At 56.0% G+C, this 18,616-nt stretch overlaps 2 protein-coding genes across 4 annotated transcripts; one reads left to right on the top strand and one right to left on the bottom strand.

The window, feature by feature from the left end:
- The first annotated feature begins 2,910 nt into the window (after positions 1–2,910).
- On the top strand, positions 2,911–12,402 carry NR2F6 (nuclear receptor subfamily 2 group F member 6). The gene is made up of 4 exons (XM_080671953.1): positions 2,911–3,407; positions 7,150–7,244; positions 9,974–10,540; positions 11,651–12,402. Exons 1-4 carry the CDS (start codon positions 3,127–3,129, stop codon positions 11,923–11,925), a joined length of 1,218 nt encoding a protein of 405 aa, XP_080528079.1. The 5' UTR covers positions 2,911–3,126; the 3' UTR covers positions 11,926–12,402.
- A 1,169-nt stretch (positions 12,403–13,571) lies between these two features.
- On the bottom strand, positions 13,572–15,802 carry OCEL1 (occludin/ELL domain containing 1). 3 transcript variants are annotated; one of them, XM_080674032.1, is made up of 6 exons: positions 15,684–15,802; positions 15,134–15,310; positions 14,862–15,004; positions 14,484–14,649; positions 14,179–14,232; positions 13,572–14,002 (listed from the first exon to the last, which is right to left on the bottom strand). In XM_080674032.1, the coding sequence occupies exons 2-6, from the start codon at positions 15,209–15,211 to the stop codon at positions 13,880–13,882; spliced, it is 564 nt and encodes a 187-aa protein (XP_080530158.1). In that variant the 5' UTR covers positions 15,212–15,310; positions 15,684–15,802; the 3' UTR covers positions 13,572–13,879. The 3 variants fall into 3 exon arrangements, with proteins under 3 accessions (XP_080530158.1, XP_080530159.1, XP_080530157.1); XM_080674031.1 differs by having other exon boundaries at positions 13,582–14,002; positions 14,484–14,652; XM_080674033.1 differs by lacking the exon at positions 15,684–15,802 and having other exon boundaries at positions 15,134–15,631.
- Positions 15,803–18,616: the final 2,814 nt, after the last annotated feature.

Raw genomic sequence — 18,616 nt, 5'->3', positions numbered from 1 at the left:
CTGAGGTCAGCGTCAGTCAGCGATCTGGCCTGCACCCGTTCCTCCTGATCCACAGAGGCCTCAGGGGAGTGCTAGGGCTGTTGACCTTCAGATCCCTGACCACTCTTTGGACTGAGGCAGGCTTGGAAGACAGCAGGGAAACTGAGGCGGGCAATGTCGCCTGTGCGGTGGGCAGAGGAGCCAACCTTATCAAACTTCTTGTCCTTCTCCCCACCTCCCAAGAGTCCAAGAATGACCTTAGCCCCCAGTCCCACCTGGTAGCCTGTGGGAGAGGGGGCAAAAGGAGACAAGGTCACCTGTTGGAGGGTGGGGAAGGAGTTTGCGTTGGAGGAGGGGGCGGGGGCTGGTTCCCAGGCCTCCCAGAGCGGGGTCTGGCTGTTCCCACGGGTGCCCCCGCGGCAGATGGGCCCAGACCTCTTTGTCCCTGGTCCTCAGCCGCCACAAGGTCAAATGTCACCGCGGGGCCACGGGCAGGGGTCAGGGGGGTGGATCTGGACCTCAAACACCCCCACTTGCAGGCAGGGCCCCAGGGGGTGCATGGCCAGTGGAGCTACTGGGCAGGGGGCTGGGCAGCCGCCTGGGGTTGGACCTACTCGAGGGTCTGGGATCTGCAGCAGATCTTCTAACTTTAGTCTCCAATCCAGCCCCAGCCAGTCACTTCTGAGCCCCCCTGTCCCAGACTTGTGTCTCTCAAACCTCCATTCCCTGCCTCCTCCCTTCCCCAGCCCCACTCTGATTCTTTTTCCTGATCCTTCTCTCCCTCCCTTCTATGTCTCCCTTTCTGAAACCCCTGTTCCCCCATCAAAGATTCTAGAAGATCTAGGCCAGGGAACTAGGATCCCTGTCCTCATCCCAAATAACTAGTCAGCACCCCCAGATTCCCAGGCAGCCCCAGAACCAAAGGGTCCTCTCTAACCACCCAGGTCCCCCTCCCCCAGCAAGGCTTACAGAGCAGAAGTCCACTCTAGTTAGACGCATGGCAAGTCCTTGCTCAGGTCTAACCCTAGTCCTTCTTTGCTCTCTGTACCTGTTGAAACCTTCCCCACCTTCCATCCAGTCCGACCCACCCTGGGAGGCCCAGAGTCCCAGAGCTGGAGGACTGTACTGGCTTTCCCAGGGCCTTGGTATCCTTTTAAGTGTTGCAAGATTTCTAAGCAACCCCCTCCTTCCCAGGATGCTTCTTCAGATGTCTTCTGGAGAGGGGGTGCCTTTCCCAAGAAAGGAGGGCATAGGAGCCTCAGGGACAGAGGGCACTGCTTTCCTGCCTCTATAGCCCTCAGAAGCCCAGCCACATGGCCTCGTGTTTGGCTCTGGGCAGGGTAGGGCAGGGCAGGAGAAAAGGCTTGGCGACTGGACCTAAGGGACTCCAAGGTGAAAGGTGAAAGGAAGGGCTTTTCCAGCCGGTTAAACGTTAACAGTTAACAAGCCCAGAGCTAGGGGCTCCTGCTTCTCCTGCCAGAAGCAGCCTGGGAGCATTCAAAAGGTGTTTAATAAATGCTGGTTGGCTCTGGTCCAGGGTCTGGGTGGGGTTGTGGGAGGTTTTGCAGGCAGACGGCAGCTGGGAGGAGAGCTCCGGGAGCCTGGAAGAGACATCTGCAGTCCAGCCGGCCGCCTGGCCAAGCCCTTTCTATAAAGCACAGGACAAAAAGGAAATTAAAGGGGAAGGGGCAGGCCCCGGTAGGGGTGGTGGGCATTCCTGTAGCCTCTAACCTCGTGGGGCGGTGGGCGACCTGCTCCCAGAGGCCTGAAATTCTGGCGAGGGACCCTCTGACCTCGCGTCCCTGCCATCCGCCCACCACCACATCCCTTCCCCCTGGATATTCCGAGCACCAGGTGTTCGCCCAAGCAGAGACTGGGTGGGTGGGTGGGGGTCGGACGCAGCGACTTACTGGAAGAGGAGGCAAACACAATCCATTTTGCAACTGTGCAATGCCCCAGGGTGTAAGGGCGTGAGCGCGCGCGCGCGAGTATTGCATATGGGCATGCCCCCCGGTTGCAACTGGACCCCCATTATTGCATATGCCGGGAATGTGGGGCTTCCGAGCAGCGCCTTGAGGGCAATGGAGCGAGGCAACCTCCAAAACAGGAGGTGGAGGGGAGGGCCTTGAAAAGGTATCTGGGCGCTGCGGAAAGGCTGAGGGCAGCTGCTGCCCAGGTTCCAGCCGCGGCCGGGCAGGGGTTAAGGCTGGAGCGGGCGAGGACGGGGCGGAGATGTGGAGGGGGAGAGGGAGGGGAAGGGTCAGGCTGAGCGGCCCCTTGCTCCGCCCTTGCCCCTCCCGCCAGCGCCGGGCGCCGCGCACGGCCACCCATGCCCTTATAAGGGCGGCTGTCGCCGGGGCAACGAGCGCCCGCCCCCAGCCCGCGGCGCGCGCTCCTGCCCCCGCCCCCGCCCCTCGCCCGCCCCGCGAATGGAACGTTGTGTGTCAAACCGGCCGCAGCGCGAGGCCGGCGCACGGGGTCGGCGGCGGTGGCGGCGGCGAGAGCGAGGCTTGGGCCCAAGCTCAGGCCCAAGCCTGGCGTGTGCGGCCGCAGCGGGGGCGGCAGCTCGGAAAGCGCCGGCCTGCAACCCCGCAGGCCCCGAGCGGCCGCCGGGGGGCCCCAGCGACCCAGGGGGCGAGGCGACCGGCCCCGGCGCGCGCCCGCCGCCCATCCCCCTCGCCGCGGGCGGCCGCGCAACTTGCGGCCAAACTTTCCCCCCGGCCTCCTGCGCCCGGATGGCGGCCCGCTAAGTTGGCCGCAGCACCCGGCCGAGAGGCGGCCAGGCCAGAGGGCGCCCCCTGTGCAGCCCGGGCCGAGCCATGGCCCGCGCGCCCCCGCCGGGGCCCCAGGGCGGCGGGACGCGAGTCCCCGGGGCCCCCGGCCCGCGCCTCTAGCGTGCCCCCCCCCCCGGCCCCGGGCCCGACCCCGCGCACGCGTGGGAAAGTTGGCCTGGAACCGGCCCGACCAGTTCCGCCCGGGCGGGCGGACCGGCCTCAGGAAGTTGCTGCAAAACTTTTTTTGGGGGTGCAGCCGGTACCCCCCGCGCGCCGGGACCGGATGCGCACCGGGTAGAGTCACCCCGGGCCGACAGGGGTGCCCGGCGGGAGGAGCGCAGAGGGGGCGCCCCGGCCCCGCTGCCCTGGGGCTATGGCCATGGTGACCGGCGGCTGGGGCGGCCCCGGCGGCGGCGATACGAATGGTGTGGACAAGGCGGGCGGCTACCCGCGCGCGGCTGAGGAAGACTCGGCCTCACCCCCCGGCGCCGCCAGCGATGCGGAGCCGGGCGACGAGGAGCGCCCGGGGCTGCAGGTGGACTGCGTGGTGTGCGGGGACAAGTCGAGCGGCAAGCACTACGGCGTCTTCACCTGCGAGGGCTGCAAGAGCTTCTTCAAGCGGAGCATCCGCCGCAACCTCAGCTACACCTGCCGGTGAGCTCCCTATCCCCGCCCTGCCCCGCTGCCTGCACCCGGCCCGGCCCGGCCCGGCCAGGCCTGGGCCCTGACCTCCTCGGTCACCTTGGGCCTGGCGCTGACCTTCCTGGGCCTCCACTCCCCTTCTGAGATGAGGGCACAGCCCCCTGTCCCCCTCTCCATTCCATTCCTGGGATTGTGTATACAGTCGGCGCAGTATGGATGCAGTTCCTCCCATCAGGTGGTCCCCTTGAGTCTTCCGCCCCAGTTCCTTGCTCCTCCTCCGTCCCTCGCTTTTTTTTTTTTCCGGAAAGGGGTCATCTCCGTGGGAAGAGGGACTGGGGTGCTGTTAAGGGTGGGACCTTAACCCCAGGGCATCTCTTGGGAATGGTCGTGCAGAGACCCCGCGAGAATCGAACGTGGAACTTGGACTGTGCTGCTCGAATCGTCCAGGGGCCATTGTCTGCGGCCGCAGGGATCGATACGGCGCGCCCTTGGGGTCAAATATCACTTCCAAAGTCGCTCTGGCCAAGGGAGGCCTTGACGAAAGCGAGGCCCGGGTGGCACAGGGCGGCCGCCTTCGCATGGAGGACCCTATTGTGGGGGAACTGGGCTGGCCTATCAGTGGGCACCCGCCCTGGGCTCACCCTGGACCTTGGGTCACCGGAAACCGCCGCTGGAGGGGGTGGGGGAGGATGGGGAGGGCGGCTGGATTTGACCGCACCTCTGCTGCTCCGCCCCAGCAGCCTGGAGTGGGATGAGACCTGAGGCTCCTGGAAAATCCCTGACACTTAGGTGGCCCCACTTGGGGCTGGGGGTGTATGTTTCTGAAAAGGCCTGCGCTGTGCTGGGTGGAGTCTCAGTTGAGAGGGGCTTTGCCCAGCCCAGGTCCCCTTCCTACCACTCCTGGGTGAGCATTTTCCCCACTCCATTGATCAGCCCCTGCTCTGAGCCTACATGAACATGCCTGGGCTCTGCAGAACCAGTATGGGGAGCCCCACTTCCCATATGCACAAAACTGAGGCTCAGAAAGGTCCTGGTGTCCGTTCTGGGTCACCCAAGGAGAGAACCTGTTCCAACTGGGGAAGGAAGGGTGACTAAGTTGGGGTCAGGGTCCTTCCAGGAAAGGCTTGCTGGAGAGGTTACTGGGTGGGTCCCTGGAGTTTGGCCCCAGGTTTGGGGTCAGGGCTTGTCTGGCGTGGCCGTGTGTGTGTGTGTGTGTGTGTGTGTGTGTGTGTGTGTGAGAGAGAGAGAGAGAGAGAGAGAGCTGGCTTCCTCCCTCCTCCAGTACTAACTGGGCCACCAGACTGTCCTCATTCTTGCTGCTGGAATAACTGCCTGCTTTCTGGCCAGGTCTTTGGGGAGGGTAAAGGAGGGGCTCAGACAGTTTTGAGGTCCCAGAGGTTCCCTGAGGGTGGGAGCACCAAGGCTGGGGAGAGGCGGCATTGTTGTGGGCTGGCAGGTCCTTTAGAAGCTCAAGGCTGTGTCACCAGGTGAAGTCACTGCCCTTCAGTAAAGTTTCCTCAGGGCCCATCCTGGGTAGTGTGATGTCAGCCCCCTAGAGAGACTCTAGCTCCAAGTCCAGCCCTCTCCCAGTCTGATGGAAGCACAGTGAGATGCAGAAGCACCCAGCCTGTGGAGTCGGGGCTGGGCCAAAGGGAGAGATAGGTCTGGGGTCCCAGGAGGGAACAAGGGGCTCTGTCTGAGGGTCACGGAGGGCTGCCTAGAGGAGAGCAGCGGGATGGGCCTTAAAGCAGGAGGGGTTTGGTCCAGGCAGACTCCCAGCGGCAGGTTAGGGGAGCATTGTTGTAAGATGAGACCACCCAGGCATGGGAGAGAAGTAAGAGCTGAGTGGGCCTGAAATGCTGGACTGAGGGCCACAGGGAGCAATGGAGGGTGTGTGAGCAAGGGAGGGCTCTAATCAAATTGAACTGGAAGCCAGAAGTACAGGGAGGAAGCTTAGTTGGGCCCCGGGTTGAGCTAATCATGTGCTTGTTAGGTGGATCATTGAACTTTCTCTTTCCCCATCTGGAGGACCAGGAAAGCTGTCCTGACTCCAGAGCTGGGGAAGTTGAAGCAGAAGGTTCCAGGCCTCCCCTGAGGTCAGGGACCCTGAGCTGGGCTCCTGCCTGCCTGCCCACCCACCCTAGGCTTGGCTGTTTCCAGCCGGCTGCCTAGGACCCTCCCACTGCCTGCCTGCTGGGCTTTGTTCTGGTTCTGCCTGAGCTCCCTCCGCCCTAGCAGGGCCTCCTCCTGGGGGCTGGGGCTGTTTAGGGGCAGAGGCCTGAGCTTGGAGGCTGCCACTTGCAGGATCCAGGCTCTCAGAGGCTCTCCAGAGCCTCAGCTCTTCTAAAGCTGCTATTGGCACTCCCTGCTGGGGCCTAGGGCCAGGGGCCTGACACCTTCCCCCAGAGCCCCTCAGACAGCGCCCCCTCCCCCACACACACACACCTGACTCAGTGCATTTCATATGGAGTTGGCCTGTGGCCTTCTATTTCCAAATGAGGAAACTGGGGCTTGGTGGAGAAGTTGCTGCTGGAGGGTCAGGGCTGCATGTTCAGCTGAGAGGTGTTTGATTTTTAACTTCATTAAGTGTTTTACTCGGATTTTCTCTGGATGAACTTCTTGGTGCTCTCAGCTAGAAGCTCAGGGGTGCCTGCCCCAGGTCTGGGCTCAGCCCTGGGACCAGGGTGGAGAAAGTTATAGAGGGCAAGGGCCAAGGGGAAGAGATGCTGGGGACATATGAAGGACAAGCTCCTGAATCCTCTTGCTTGGGGTTGACTCTGGACGGGGAGCTCACTGCCTCACAGGGCCCGGCCACCTGTCCCATACCTGGGAGAGGCAACAAGGATCCCTGAGGGCCACCAGAAAGAAGTTTCTTGGGCTCAGTTAGGAGCTGGAAGGTCTTTCCAGAGTAAGAGACATGGGTGTGGGGTCTTAAAGCAGGGACAGGGGTTCGTTCATTCATTCATTCATTGGTGATGGCCTTGTGCAGGATGATAATGCTGGGGCCCCCACAATGCTGTGACCCCATAGAGGACTGGCTCTGGCCTGGCCTGGCCTCGCCTCGCTTCTACTCTGTTAGTCAACTCATAAAGCCCAGCTCCCTAACCATGTACCTTCTCTGCTCTCACATTACCCCTGGGACAAAGACCCCACCCCTTAGTCTGTCAGTGACTACATAAAATGAAACTGTTTAGGCCTCCATATTTTCACATTTCCAACCTTTTGCTCTCGTTGCACTCTGCTTATAATTGCCTTTCCATTCACCTGGGGAACTATTCATCCATCAAAACCCAGTTCCAATATACCTTCCCTGGTGTGCTAATCTACTTTGCCATAGACTCCTATTCATCTGTCACCACCCACCCCCAATTGTCCTTTCCTTTTTTTTTTTTTTTTTTTAATTGATTTCAGAGAGGAAGGGAGAGGGAGAGAGAGAATCATTGATTGGCTGCCTCCTGTACCCACACTGGGGATTGAGCCCACAACCTGGGCATGTGCCCTGACCAGGAATCGAATCATGACCTCCTGGTTCATAGGTCAAAACTCAACCACTCAGTCATGCCAGCCAGGCTGTCCTTTCCTCTTTGTAGACCTGCAGACTTAACCTTGATACCCCTTCGGGGCTACCTACCCTGGGGTGGGTGGAGTACCAGTGTTTCCCAGGTGCAGCCTTCAGAGTTGGCTCAGAGGGTAGCTTGAGGAGCTGGATGTGGGTGTCACGTTGACGCACATGGTGACCTCTGCATGCCCACAGGTCTAATCGTGACTGCCAGATCGACCAGCATCACCGGAACCAGTGCCAATACTGCCGCCTCAAGAAGTGCTTCCGGGTGGGCATGAGGAAGGAGGGTGAGTCTCTGCTGGGGCCGGGCAGACAGAGGGTAGACAAATGGCTTGCCCTTCACTCCCTCTCTTGGGGTCTGGTGCCTGCTAATCTCGTTACCATCCATCTGAGATCCCACGGGTCTCAGTTTGGCCCAGGGCTTGAGGAATCCAATTACCCGTGGCTGCCTTGTGGCTGTACAGGAGCTGGGGCTGCAAGGGATGCCCTGCTGGGCCATGTTAGGGCTGTTCTCCAGTCTCCCTGGCCTCAGAGGCAGGTGCTCTGGCCCTGACACCTCAATGACCTCCCTGCCCCTGTCCCCTAGCCTGGCCACCTCTTTCTGAACAAGGACATATTTTTTTATTTGACTTTCTCTCCCTCCCACTCCACCCCTGCTTTATGTTTGCCCAAGGCAGGAACTTGCCTGATTAAGTCAAAGGGCAGCCTGTCCTTCCGCCTGACCCCTGGCCCTGGGAGCCAGAGGGAGGCCCAGCCTTTTGTCTCTGCCCTGGGGACGTGGGTGGATATATGCTGGCAATTGGGCCTAGAACTCCACCCTTAGAATTGAAGTGGAATGCAGAAACTTCCACCAGGAGCCTGGGGGCTCTAGAACAGAATCTGACCCCCATGCTGGGTGTCATGTTTCTGCCTGGACTTTCACGGGCCAGGCCAGCAGTTCTTCCCTGCATTTAAATGGAATTTTTCCTGGTCTACAGTTGGTTTCTTCTCTGTCAGGCTTCTAGAAGAAGCTAGGAATGGCTACTCAAACTATGTCTCTTAAACCATCTGATCAGTCCCTTTGGTCCTTTTAAGTTTGAGGTGACTGTCCTGCCTCCTTCCCCCACTTGGATTTGCCTCCACTTGTCCATTTGACCTAAAATCCTTCTGTACCTCAAATCAGGGCTTCAGATCTCCTGTCGCAGGAGTGGACACCATAACTGCAGCTCATGTCCCAGGCACAGTCCTTCCTCGGCCTTTGCATGGGCTCTTCCTTCTGCCTGGCATGCTTTCCCCCCAGACACCTGCCTGGCTTCCTCCCTCCCTTCCGTTAAGGTTTGCTTAAATAGCACCTCCTCAGAGAAGCCTTCCGACTACCCTTCATCCTCATCCTTGATTTCACACCATTTACCTAGCTCTGCAATTTACTTGCTCCCTTGCTAGAATGTCTACTCTCTGAGGATGAAGACTTCTGTCTTGTTTTCTGACACATCCCCATTGCTTATAGACCAGGTCCTGGAATACAAAAGGTGCTCAGCAAATGTTTCTTGTCTTGAATTACTATTCATTTAGCCCTTACTATGTGCCAAGTGCCGTTGTAAGCCAGTTAGATAGATTCTTATGTAATTCAGTGATTGGTGTCATCATCTTTATTATCTCCTAAATCTTACAGATGGGGAAACTGAGCACAGAGCAGGGAGGTGGGGCCGTTTGCCAGGGTATGAGAGCAGTAGAGTTATGGTTCGGGCTTGAACCCACACATTCTGGGCTGAATGAGGAGGAAGACTGGGGGAAAGATGCTCAGGAAGTGGGAACAGCAAGTACAAAGGCCCTGAGGTAGGAACATGGTCAAGGGATGGAGGAATAGTGGGGGTGGGGTTTAGAACTGAGTGAGCAAAGGGAGAAGGAGAAGGTCCCCAACTTCTGAGAGCATGGCTCATCCCAGCCTTCACACTCCCCCTTACCCATTTTCATCATTCCTCCCCCATCTGCTTTGGCCCCTGGCTCCCACCCATGCCCCCCTCCCCATCTGCTCCATGGCAGGTTGGCCAGAAGTTCATGGAGGTGGCAAGACAGGGCCTGCCAACTCGTTAAAGCTCAGTCTCTGCCTGGCACCCAGGCTAATCTGCCTCTCTTCCCACCTACCTGGTCACTGGGGACACTGGCTGAGACCAGCAGTGAGTCCTCTACCTCCTCCCCGTCAAGACTCCTGATGGCAGCTAATGTTTATTGTGCACCCACTACTGTCTAAGATTCCATTCTCAGCACTGGGGCAACTGCAGTGACCCAGACAGACAGATCCTCTTGGGGGCCATGACCTGGGAGGCGGGGCTGGGAGCTAGAGAAATGATCCCATTTCCATAGGAGAGATCACTTGCTTTAGGGACAAGCTGGCCAGGGTCCCAAGTCCTAGGAAAGTACCCCCTCCCTGGCCCCATTTTCAGCTCTGGGACTCTCCTGATTGACAGATAGGGGTATGATTGACAGATCAAGCCTCCCTGACTCCTGAATGGAGCGCACACAGGCCAGTGGGAGAGGGCCAGGCATGCCTGAAATTCGCCCTCACCCAGTGGTCCCATTCCCACCCAGGAAGCCCTCCCCCCCCACGGTCCTTCTCTGTAGGAAGTTGGGTGGGGTTGGGGGCTGGACAAGGGCTCAGGCTGCAAGAAGGAATCCCTGGCCTCCCAATAAGCTGTGTGCCCATGGGGTGGGGTTTTAGGGAAAGGCTAGGTGTGGTGGGTTTTAGAGGGGAGGGGCTGAGTAACCAACTGATCACTTTGTCTTTTCCCCTTTATTTCTCCCTACCTGCCCCCCATGATTCTCTGGATATCCACTTTTCCCCTATTCCATCCCTCCTCCTCCTTCCTGGCACCTCTCTCCCCCTCTTTACCCTCCCCATGTTCCTTCACACTCCCCCTTACCCATTTTCATCATTCCTCCCCCACCTCCTAACCCTTCATCCCTTCTCCCTCTCCTGTCTCTCAATCTCCTGTCTGCCCTCTCCCCTCCCTTCTGCCCATCTCCATCCCCCTCCCAGCGGTCCAGCGTGGCCGCATCCCGCACTCTCTGCCTGGCGCTGTGGCCGCCTCCTCAGGCAGCCCCCCGGGCTCAGTGTTGGCTGCAGCGGTGGCAGGCGGGGACCTCTTCCCCGGGCAGCCTGTGTCGGAGCTGATCGCTCAGTTGCTGCGTGCCGAGCCCTACCCCGCAGCTGCAGGGCGCTTTGGCGGAGGCGGCGGTTCATCGGGCGCAGTGTTGGGAATTGACAACGTGTGTGAGCTGGCAGCGCGGCTGCTGTTCAGCACAGTGGAGTGGGCGCGCCACGCGCCCTTCTTCCCTGACCTGCCCGTAGCCGACCAGGTGGCGCTGCTGCGCCTGAGCTGGAGCGAGCTGTTTGTGCTGAATGCCGCGCAGGCCGCACTGCCCCTGCACACAGCGCCGCTGCTGGCCGCAGCTGGTCTGCACGCTGCACCCATGGCCGCTGAACGCGCTGTGGCCTTCATGGATCAGGTGCGCGCCTTCCAGGAGCAGGTGGACAAGCTGGGCCGCCTGCAGGTTGACTCCGCAGAATATGGCTGCCTCAAGGCCATTGCACTGTTCACACCTGGTAAGATGCGCTCCAAAGCGGGGGGTGGGGGGGGGTGGGGGGTGGGGGGGGTGGGGGGGGTGGGACCCTTCACTCCCTGATGCCCTGCCTGCCAGACTGTGGCCTGCACCTGCTGTGAGTGCTAAATGGGGCAGTGGAGGAGGTGATATAGGTGGTGTGGCACCCTGATGCCCCAACCTCAGATCCCAGGTCTCCCTAAGAACTCTGACTCTGATCCCCAGACCTCAGGCTGGGTCTGAACTGGTTCCACAGCCTCTCTTCCTGATTTTTGGGCTCCCTGAGACACCCCCCTCTCCCACTCTCCATCCCTTCATCAAAGAGGCCCCTGACACCTCGTTCTGGCCCCTCCTCCCTGATTTCTGTGATCCCAGACCTCTGACCCAGAGTCCCCAACCCACTCCTAGGGCAGCCTCCAGGGCTGACTGGATTGGGAAGGAGTGTGGCTTTGAGGTCCTTCCCACTGAGGAGGGGCAAGGCTGTCCTAGTACTCTCCTTGCCAGTTGTAACCATCCAGCTGCCAAAGCCCTACCTAATTCTAGGGACTGGTGGCACAGCTGACTCTGTAACCAGGAAGGATCCAGACCCCACTACGTGTTTTCTTGGGGCCAGGGATGCAGGAACCAGACCCAGGCCATTCGGGGTGGTGGCATTCATGTGAAATATACAGCTTTGCCTTCCTTCTTCCCTAGAAGACTCTACCCCCCACCTTCAAGGGGCCCCATCTAGACACTGTCACATTTACTCAAGCCCCAGACCCCTCTGGGCCTTGCCTTCCTCCCCATGGCCCCTTCCCAGCCCCCCCTTTCCCTTGAACTTGATTAGAACTTGTCTCCCTGACAAGGCCTCAGTTGGGGTCCCGTCCACCCTTGTGAGGAATCATTGCCTGCACCCTTGTGTTATTGTCCTCAGATGAGGCTACCTCCATATCTTTTGAGAGCCAACACTGCCTTAGATACCCCCATTTGTGACCCAGGTCCCTATCTCCCACCTCCTGAATGCCCCTCTCCCTCCATATCCACATCCCCAATGGTGCCCCCAGTCACCCCTGTGTCCTGGGGCCCTGTGTCCTGCCATATCCTACCCCATCTGACCTTGCCCTTGTCCTTCCAGATGCCTGTGGCCTTTCAGATCCAGCGCACGTGGAGAGCCTACAGGAGAAGGCACAGGTGGCCCTCACTGAGTACGTGCGGGCCCAGTACCCGTCCCAGCCCCAGCGCTTTGGGCGCCTGCTGCTGCGGCTCCCCGCCCTGCGTGCCGTCCCTGCCTCCCTCATCTCCCAGCTGTTCTTCATGCGCCTAGTGGGCAAGACGCCCATTGAGACGCTGATTCGAGACATGCTGCTGTCTGGAAGTACCTTCAACTGGCCCTATGGCTCAGGCCAGTGACTGGATAGGACCTGGGGCACCATGGCCGGGTCTTCAGACCTCAAGGGAGGTGGCTGCTTGAGCCTCAGGAGGCGGATTCCCCAGACAGAGGACTCCAGCCTCTCTCCTCAGACTCCTATTTTTTAAAGACTGTGAAATGTTTGTCTTTTCTGTTTTTTAAATGATCATGAAACCAAAAAGTGACTGATTGTCCAGGCTCTGGCCTTGTCCTCCACAGAACCTCCTGGCCAAGATGGGGGAGGAACTGAGGTTCTAATCCTGGGACAGTCTTGTCCCTCAGTGCCTCAGGCATGAACTCGTGGGATGGTGGGATTGGCTTCCCTACTGTGATGGGCAGAGGCCTGGTGTCGACTGGAGGGGCAGCCGTAGCCAGGAAGGAGTTGCGTGTACCAGGTGGCTTCTTCTGGACACGTGATCCACGTTGGACACTACATAGTGAATGAATCAAGGCCAATAATAAAGGCATTTCCTACCTGCAAACAAAGTTTGTCATCCCTCCCCTGCCCCCATGTTGATTTTTAGAAAGAGTGGAAGGAAAGGAGGGAAGGAAGAGGTGAGGGAGGGAGAGAGAAACATGCATATGATCCATTGGTTGCCTCCCACATGCACCCTAACTGGGGCTGGGGATTGAACCTGCAACCCAGGTACATGCCCTTGACCTGGAATTGAGTCCACAGTCCTTTGGTGCATGGGCTGATGCTCTAACCACTGAACAACACTGGCCAGGGCTCTGTCATCTTTTGAGGGGAAGGCAGCCTACCATGGAAACCCACTCCCACCACCTGGAAAACCCACAGCCTAACAATAGCCCTACTTGCTGTTTGTGTTGGACACTGTTGTAGGGAAACAGTCTGGGGTTGGGAGAGGCTGAAGTCAGCCAGTGAGTCTATAGGAGTTAAGCCTAGCAGATGGCTCAGGTAAAATTCAGACTCTGGCTTCAGAGAGGGAGCCTCATGGATTCACACATGCCCTGGACCTAACACCTCATTGTTTTCTTTGGGCAGCCCTTAATCATGGCTCCTGGGCCCCAGTGTCCTCAGATAAAACAGTGCCCAGCGGCAATCACTGCTCAGCTTGCAGTGCCCAGAAGTGGAAAATTGCAGGGACCCATTTATCTGGTTGGCCTCAGGGCCTCCTGTAGGATCCTGGCTGCGCCTGCCCCCTTCAGGTGGTCCCCAGCATTACATCACATGAATTCTCTACAAGGCTACCCCAGCAAGTGGTTGGCAAACTGTGGCTTGGCTCTTTGGCCCCTTGAGTGTGGCTCTTCCACAAACTACCACGGCCTGGGCGAGTCTATTTTGAAGAAGTGGCGTTAGAAGAAGTTTAAGTTTAAAAAATTTGGCTCGCAAAAGAAATTTCAATTGTTGTACTGTTGCTATTTGGCTCTGTTGACTAATGAGTTTGCCGACCACTGCTCTAGGGTCCTTTGCCTCCATTACTGGACCTGTGGAAACTCCTGGCCCCTGGGGCTCCCCAATCACTTGGCCCCTCACTTTTCCCCCAGAAAGGGCCACTTGAGGCTCTGGAGGAGAGGGAGCCTCCTGAACAGATAAGGGTTCATACCACACTTGGAGACCCTGAACATGGCCATATCTCGGAACTTTCATTTTTTTTTCCTCTGCAACATGGAAGAACAATTTTTTGATGACAACAGAGTGTTAAGCATAGTATATATTTAAGAAATGTTTATTCCATTGGGATTGGAAACAGGTCCTGCTTCCAGAGGATGAGTTGAGATCTAGGGTCCCCATGGGGTCAGGGTTGGGGGTCCTGGAGGAGGTCCTGGGAAGAATTCCTGGAGTAGGGGGTCATCAGGACCAAAGCCTCAAAGGCTGAGGCATTTGCAACCAAGGAAGGCTATCCTAGGCAGGGGGAAGAGCAGGAACTAAGGCTGGGAGGTAGAGAAGTGAGGGCAAGTGGGACTGCCCCTCCCCACCACCAGACAGGATGCTCAGAAGTACACAGAGCCATCGCTGTCTCCTTGGTTGTCGAATTTCTGGATTTGCGCCTTGAGGTGCCTTAGTTTGCCCTTCAGGTAACGGCAGCGAGCCTGCTTGTCCAGAAAGCTGGGGTCCTGGGTAGGATGAGAAGCAGGGAAGTCCTTGTGATAGTCTGGCCTATGGCCCTCAAGCTGCTTGACCGTTTGCTCTTCCTCTCTGAGCCTTGGTTTTCTTTCTGTGAAACTGGGCACTTAAGGGAGTGTCAGGGGTACAAAGGCCAGGCTGTGGGATTCAGGAGGCCACGACTCACCGTCCGCTTCTTCTCAAATTCTCTCCAGACTCTGGCGGCTACTTGAGCCTCCTTCTGTGAGGGGAGATGGAGGAGGGGGACTAAGTGAGTGCAGGACCCAAGGAGAGATGGGGAAACTGAGGCTCAAAGAGATACAGTGATCCATTTAGGGAGCACTTTAGGGCTGATGTTGGCTCATGTGCTGTGGTGCCAGCCGAGGCTGGAGGAGGAAGAGTTTGGAGATCTAGACCCAATGGGTGTGCTGAAAGCGAGGGTCTGGCCACCTGGAAGGGCTGTGGGGCAAGGGTTTCCACCTGGTTGCTGACCTGGCTTTGGGGTGGGGGCAGTGAGGTCAGCAGGGCTTCCAGCTGCTGGAGCTTAGCCTGTGCAGAGCGCAACTCCTGCTGGAGCTCCAAGAACTCTGAATACTGGTCCTGGAACACAGCAGCGTAGCAACTCCGTTCCCTCTCACTGCTCACTGGTGGGTACTTACTGCTGGGGGGAGGGGGAAGTGTTGAAAGCAGGACAGAGTGTGAGTGTAAAGAATCCCTGTCTTTCCCCCAATCAGTGTAATTTTTTCTTTGCTCATGCTGGGCTCACTGCTCAAAATGTCCTTTTTCTCTTACTTATTCACTTGTCAAAGCCCCAGACTCAGTGCCCCTTCACTGTCCCCAGACACCGGCAACCACATGGGGGACACTCACAGCTCATAGTCGGGCACTCGGTAGGCCCTAGGCGTATGCTCCCCAGGGATGGATTCAACAGGCTTCTTGGTGCCGGGGAGGGTCCGGGAGGGCAGTTCATCCTCAAATATAATCTTCTTGGGCCTTACCCTGTGAGCTCCTGGCTGCAGTTAGTACAGAGAACAGCGGACGCTGGTTTCAAATGAACGAGGCTATGGGGAAGCTGGGATCCTTTAAACTGGGGGTAATGAATCCTCTGCCTAGGCTCGGCCTGGAGTCCAGCTCATACTTACCGGAGGCCCTGGGCCAGGCGGGCGGAACTGCAGGTCCCCCCGGGAGCCGTGGGTGTGGGGGGGCCCCCGGGTGGGCATGGACCTCGGGAAGAAGCCGCTCGGGTGTCCCGGGGCCGACGGGCGGGTCCCGCGGGGGTCGTCGTGGCCCGCACGTGGCGGGGGTGGTCTGCGGGCGGCCTGTGAACAGAAGGAGGCACCTGAAGGGGGGCACCGCTGCAGAATCCGCTGCAGAACCCGCGGAGAGCGAACCTGTGACAGCCAACTCCCAGCCCCTGGCGCGATCCCCAACCCCGCTGATTTGCATAGATGCACACGATTGGTCCTCAGAGCACTCCGACGGCGGAACCCGGAAAGGCGCTATGCAAATGACCCTGACGCCAACGCGCGGCCGGGGCCTGGCTGGGGTTAATCCCCGTGCTGCCCCGGGTTCGACCGCTGCGGCGCCCAGAGTCCACTGACACCACCCCGGAGAAGACCCCAGGAACCCCCGCCCGGGCTACGCGCCGCACGAACCTCCCCCGACCGAGGTCCCGCTCCCGCCCGGAGTCACCTGTCCCAGCGTCCGGAGCTCGGTGCTTGGGTCCACTCTCCGCGCAGCCTGAGTAGGAATTATATCTTAACTGCAGGTTGGACCCAACTGGTGGGGTCGCTCCGCCAAGCGGGGGCGGGGCTGACGGGAGGGGCCGGGCTGGCGGCGAGGGGGCGGGGCCTGGCGACGCGGGAGTGGACTCACTGCCTTGAAACTCAAGTTCCAGTCCTAGGAAGACCCCACCTGTCACGTGTTTGGGGTGGCTTTGGCGAACTTGCATCCATTTATTTACAAAGAAATTATATTTATAAAACATTTCTCTAAATAACTAGCGGTGTATATATATAAAGTTCAAACAATAGAAAAGATGCATAGGGCAAAAGTGAATGTCGCATCCGCTCGTCTCAGAAACAGCATTTAGTTGTGTCTCCTGGGGCGATCCTATTTCAATGACAAACAATATAAATATTTTCCTCACTACAGACAATACTGCAAAAAATATTCACGTGCACATTCCTTTGGTCACATATGGGAGGAAGTGGAACTGCCCCTGCAAGGCAAAGAGACCTCTGTATTTTAATTTGGAAAGATCCTGTCAAGTTGTTTTTCGATGGGGTTGTGCTATTATTATAACCAGCAGTGAAACACTGGTTTTCCCCAAACCTTTGCCACACTGATGTTAGCACAGTTTTCTGCAAATGTATTTTCAGTTTTAAATCTCGCTTAATCTGGTAAGTGAAAAAATTTAGAAACCATTTGTATTTCTTATTTTCTGCAAATCTTTTTTGTCTTGTTGATTTTTTAGTAGCTCTTCCTATATCAGGGAAGTTAGTTTAACCAGGTAGTGTATCTTCTTTGATGCTGTTATAAATGGAAACGAATTTATTTTATTATTTTTTTCATTTATTTTATTTTTTCCCCATTACCATTTATCCCTCCCATACCCTCTTCCACCTCCACCCACTCTAGGAAACTAATTTAAATATTCATTAAATCCCTTGTTAGTTTATTGAATTCTCTTATTAAAATAGCTTTTTAACGTGGTGAGGGAAGGAGCCCTGGCCATTGTGGCTCAGTTGGTTAAGCATTACCCCAATGCACCAAAAGGTCAAGGGTTCAATTCCCACTCAAGCCTGGGTTGTGGGCTTGATCCCCAGGAGGGGGCAAGCAGGAGGCAATTGATCAATGTTTCTCTCACACTGATGTTTTTCTCTCTCTCCCATCCTCTCTCTAAAAATCAATAAAAACATAGTAAAAAAATAAATAAATGGTGATGGAAGGAGACTTGTCTTGGGGTGGTGAACACAATACAATATACAGATGATGTATTATAGAATTGCACCCTTGAAACCTATATAATTTTAACCAACGTCACTCCAATTAATTCAATAAAAATTAAATAAGTAAAAATAAAAAATAGCTTTTGTCTTTCATATAGTCATATCATCTGTAAATATTTTGCCTCTTTTCTAATTTTTCAGTCTCATGTATTTTCTTGTCTAGTTGCATTGAACACCTCCTGACTGTGTTAAATCATTGGGGGAGGTGGACGGGCCGTGGACATCCCCACCTCTTCACTTTGATGGCACAACTTTCATTATTTGCCCATTAAACTCAATGCTGCCTTTGCATTGAGGTTTTCCAATTAAATGAGGAGAAAAAAAATCTCTTTCTTATTTTGTATATTCTTTTGTATACTGTTCAGCAACAGTACAAAGTACCATTTCACTCTGTTTACTCTGGTTTTGTTTCCTGATGTATTCATGTGGCTATTGACAGGCTCCCTAATACCGAACCACTCCTGGGTCTCAGGCATGAGTCTCTTTTTAATATGTATACGTATATTAATATGATCTCTGAATGCATAATAATCTGGCCACTCAGTGTATGTGTGTGTGTGTGTGTGTATAAATATATACACTGAGTGGCCAGATTATTATGACCACCCCATCAGTACTTCGTTGGGCCACCTTTTGCCTTCAGTACTGCGGCAATTCTTCTTGGCATTGACTCCATGAGATGTTGAAAGGTGATGCGAGGAATCTGACACCATGCCTGATGAATAATAGCACTCTCCAGTTCTGTGAGATTTGATGGTTGTGGAACCAGCTGCCTGATGGCTCTTTTAACTTCGTCCCACAAATGCTCAATTGGATTGAGATCTGGTGATTGTGGGAGCCACCTAAGCAAGGTAAAGTCTCCCTCATGTTCTTGAAACCACTCCTGCACAATACGAGCACCGTGGCATGGCGCATTGTCTTGTTGGAATAAGCCATCTCCATTTGGATACGCCATCAACATGATAGGATGAACTTGATCAACAATGATACTTAGGTATGTTGTGCTATTCAGACATTGTTCCACACGAATTAAAGGACCCAAATCATGGCAGGAAAACATGCCCCAAACCATAACACTGCCCCCACCAGCTTGAAGGGTTGTATTCATGCATGTGGGGTGCATGCTTTCATGCTGTTTCCACGAAATTCTCACTCTGCCATCTGCATGATGCAACTGGAAATGTGATTCATCGGACTACATGACTTTTTTCCAATGCTCGACTATCCAATCCTTGTGTTCCTGTGTGAATTGGAGACGTTTTATCTTGGTAACTGCAGACAGCAAAGGTGTTTGAACAGGCCTTCGGCTTCCATATCCCATACGATGCAGTGTATGGCTAATTTGCCTACAAATGTCAAGTGGTCATAATAATCTGGCCACTCAGTGTGTGCGTGTGTGTGTGTGTGTGTGTGTGTGTGTGTGTGTATACACACTAGGGGCCCAGTGCACGAAATTTGTGCACATTAAAAGTGGATTAATTAGAGGAAATAATTTTTTTTTTTTTTTTGGTGTTCTCCATAACACTTTATTTGAAGGTAACTTTACAAAGGAATGTCAATGATGACTGGTTCCTTAACTCACCAGCATTCTCAAATCACATTCATATTCTAAAT

The sequence above is a fragment of the Plecotus auritus genome (genome assembly GCF_963455305.1).
Source record: "Plecotus auritus genome assembly, chromosome: 6".
In the NCBI taxonomy this organism is placed as follows: domain Eukaryota; kingdom Metazoa; phylum Chordata; class Mammalia; order Chiroptera; family Vespertilionidae; genus Plecotus; species Plecotus auritus.
The sequence above is the reverse complement of the archived record's forward strand: the minus strand, read 5'-3'. Positions and strand labels throughout refer to the sequence as shown.

Excerpts from the sequence above, each read along its gene's own strand:
- NR2F6 (XM_080671953.1), top strand. The coding sequence starts at position 3,127 with ATGGCCATGGTGACCGGCGGCTGGGGCGGCCCCGGCGGCGGCGATACG. Across the intron at positions 7,245-9,973 it reads GGTGGGCATGAGGAAGGAGG|CGGTCCAGCGTGGCCGCATC; the intron begins GTGAGTCTCTGC and ends TCCCCCTCCCAG. Across the intron at positions 10,541-11,650 it reads CATTGCACTGTTCACACCTG|ATGCCTGTGGCCTTTCAGAT; the intron begins GTAAGATGCGCT and ends TTGTCCTTCCAG.
- OCEL1 (XM_080674031.1), bottom strand. The coding sequence starts at position 15,211 with ATGCCCACCCGGGGGCCCCCCCACACCCACGGCTCCCGGGGGGACCTG. Across the intron at positions 14,233-14,483 it reads TGCCCCCACCCCAAAGCCAG|AAGGAGGCTCAAGTAGCCGC; the intron begins GTCAGCAACCAG and ends CTCCCCTCACAG. Across the intron at positions 14,003-14,178 it reads AATTTGAGAAGAAGCGGACG|GACCCCAGCTTTCTGGACAA; the intron begins GTGAGTCGTGGC and ends CATCCTACCCAG.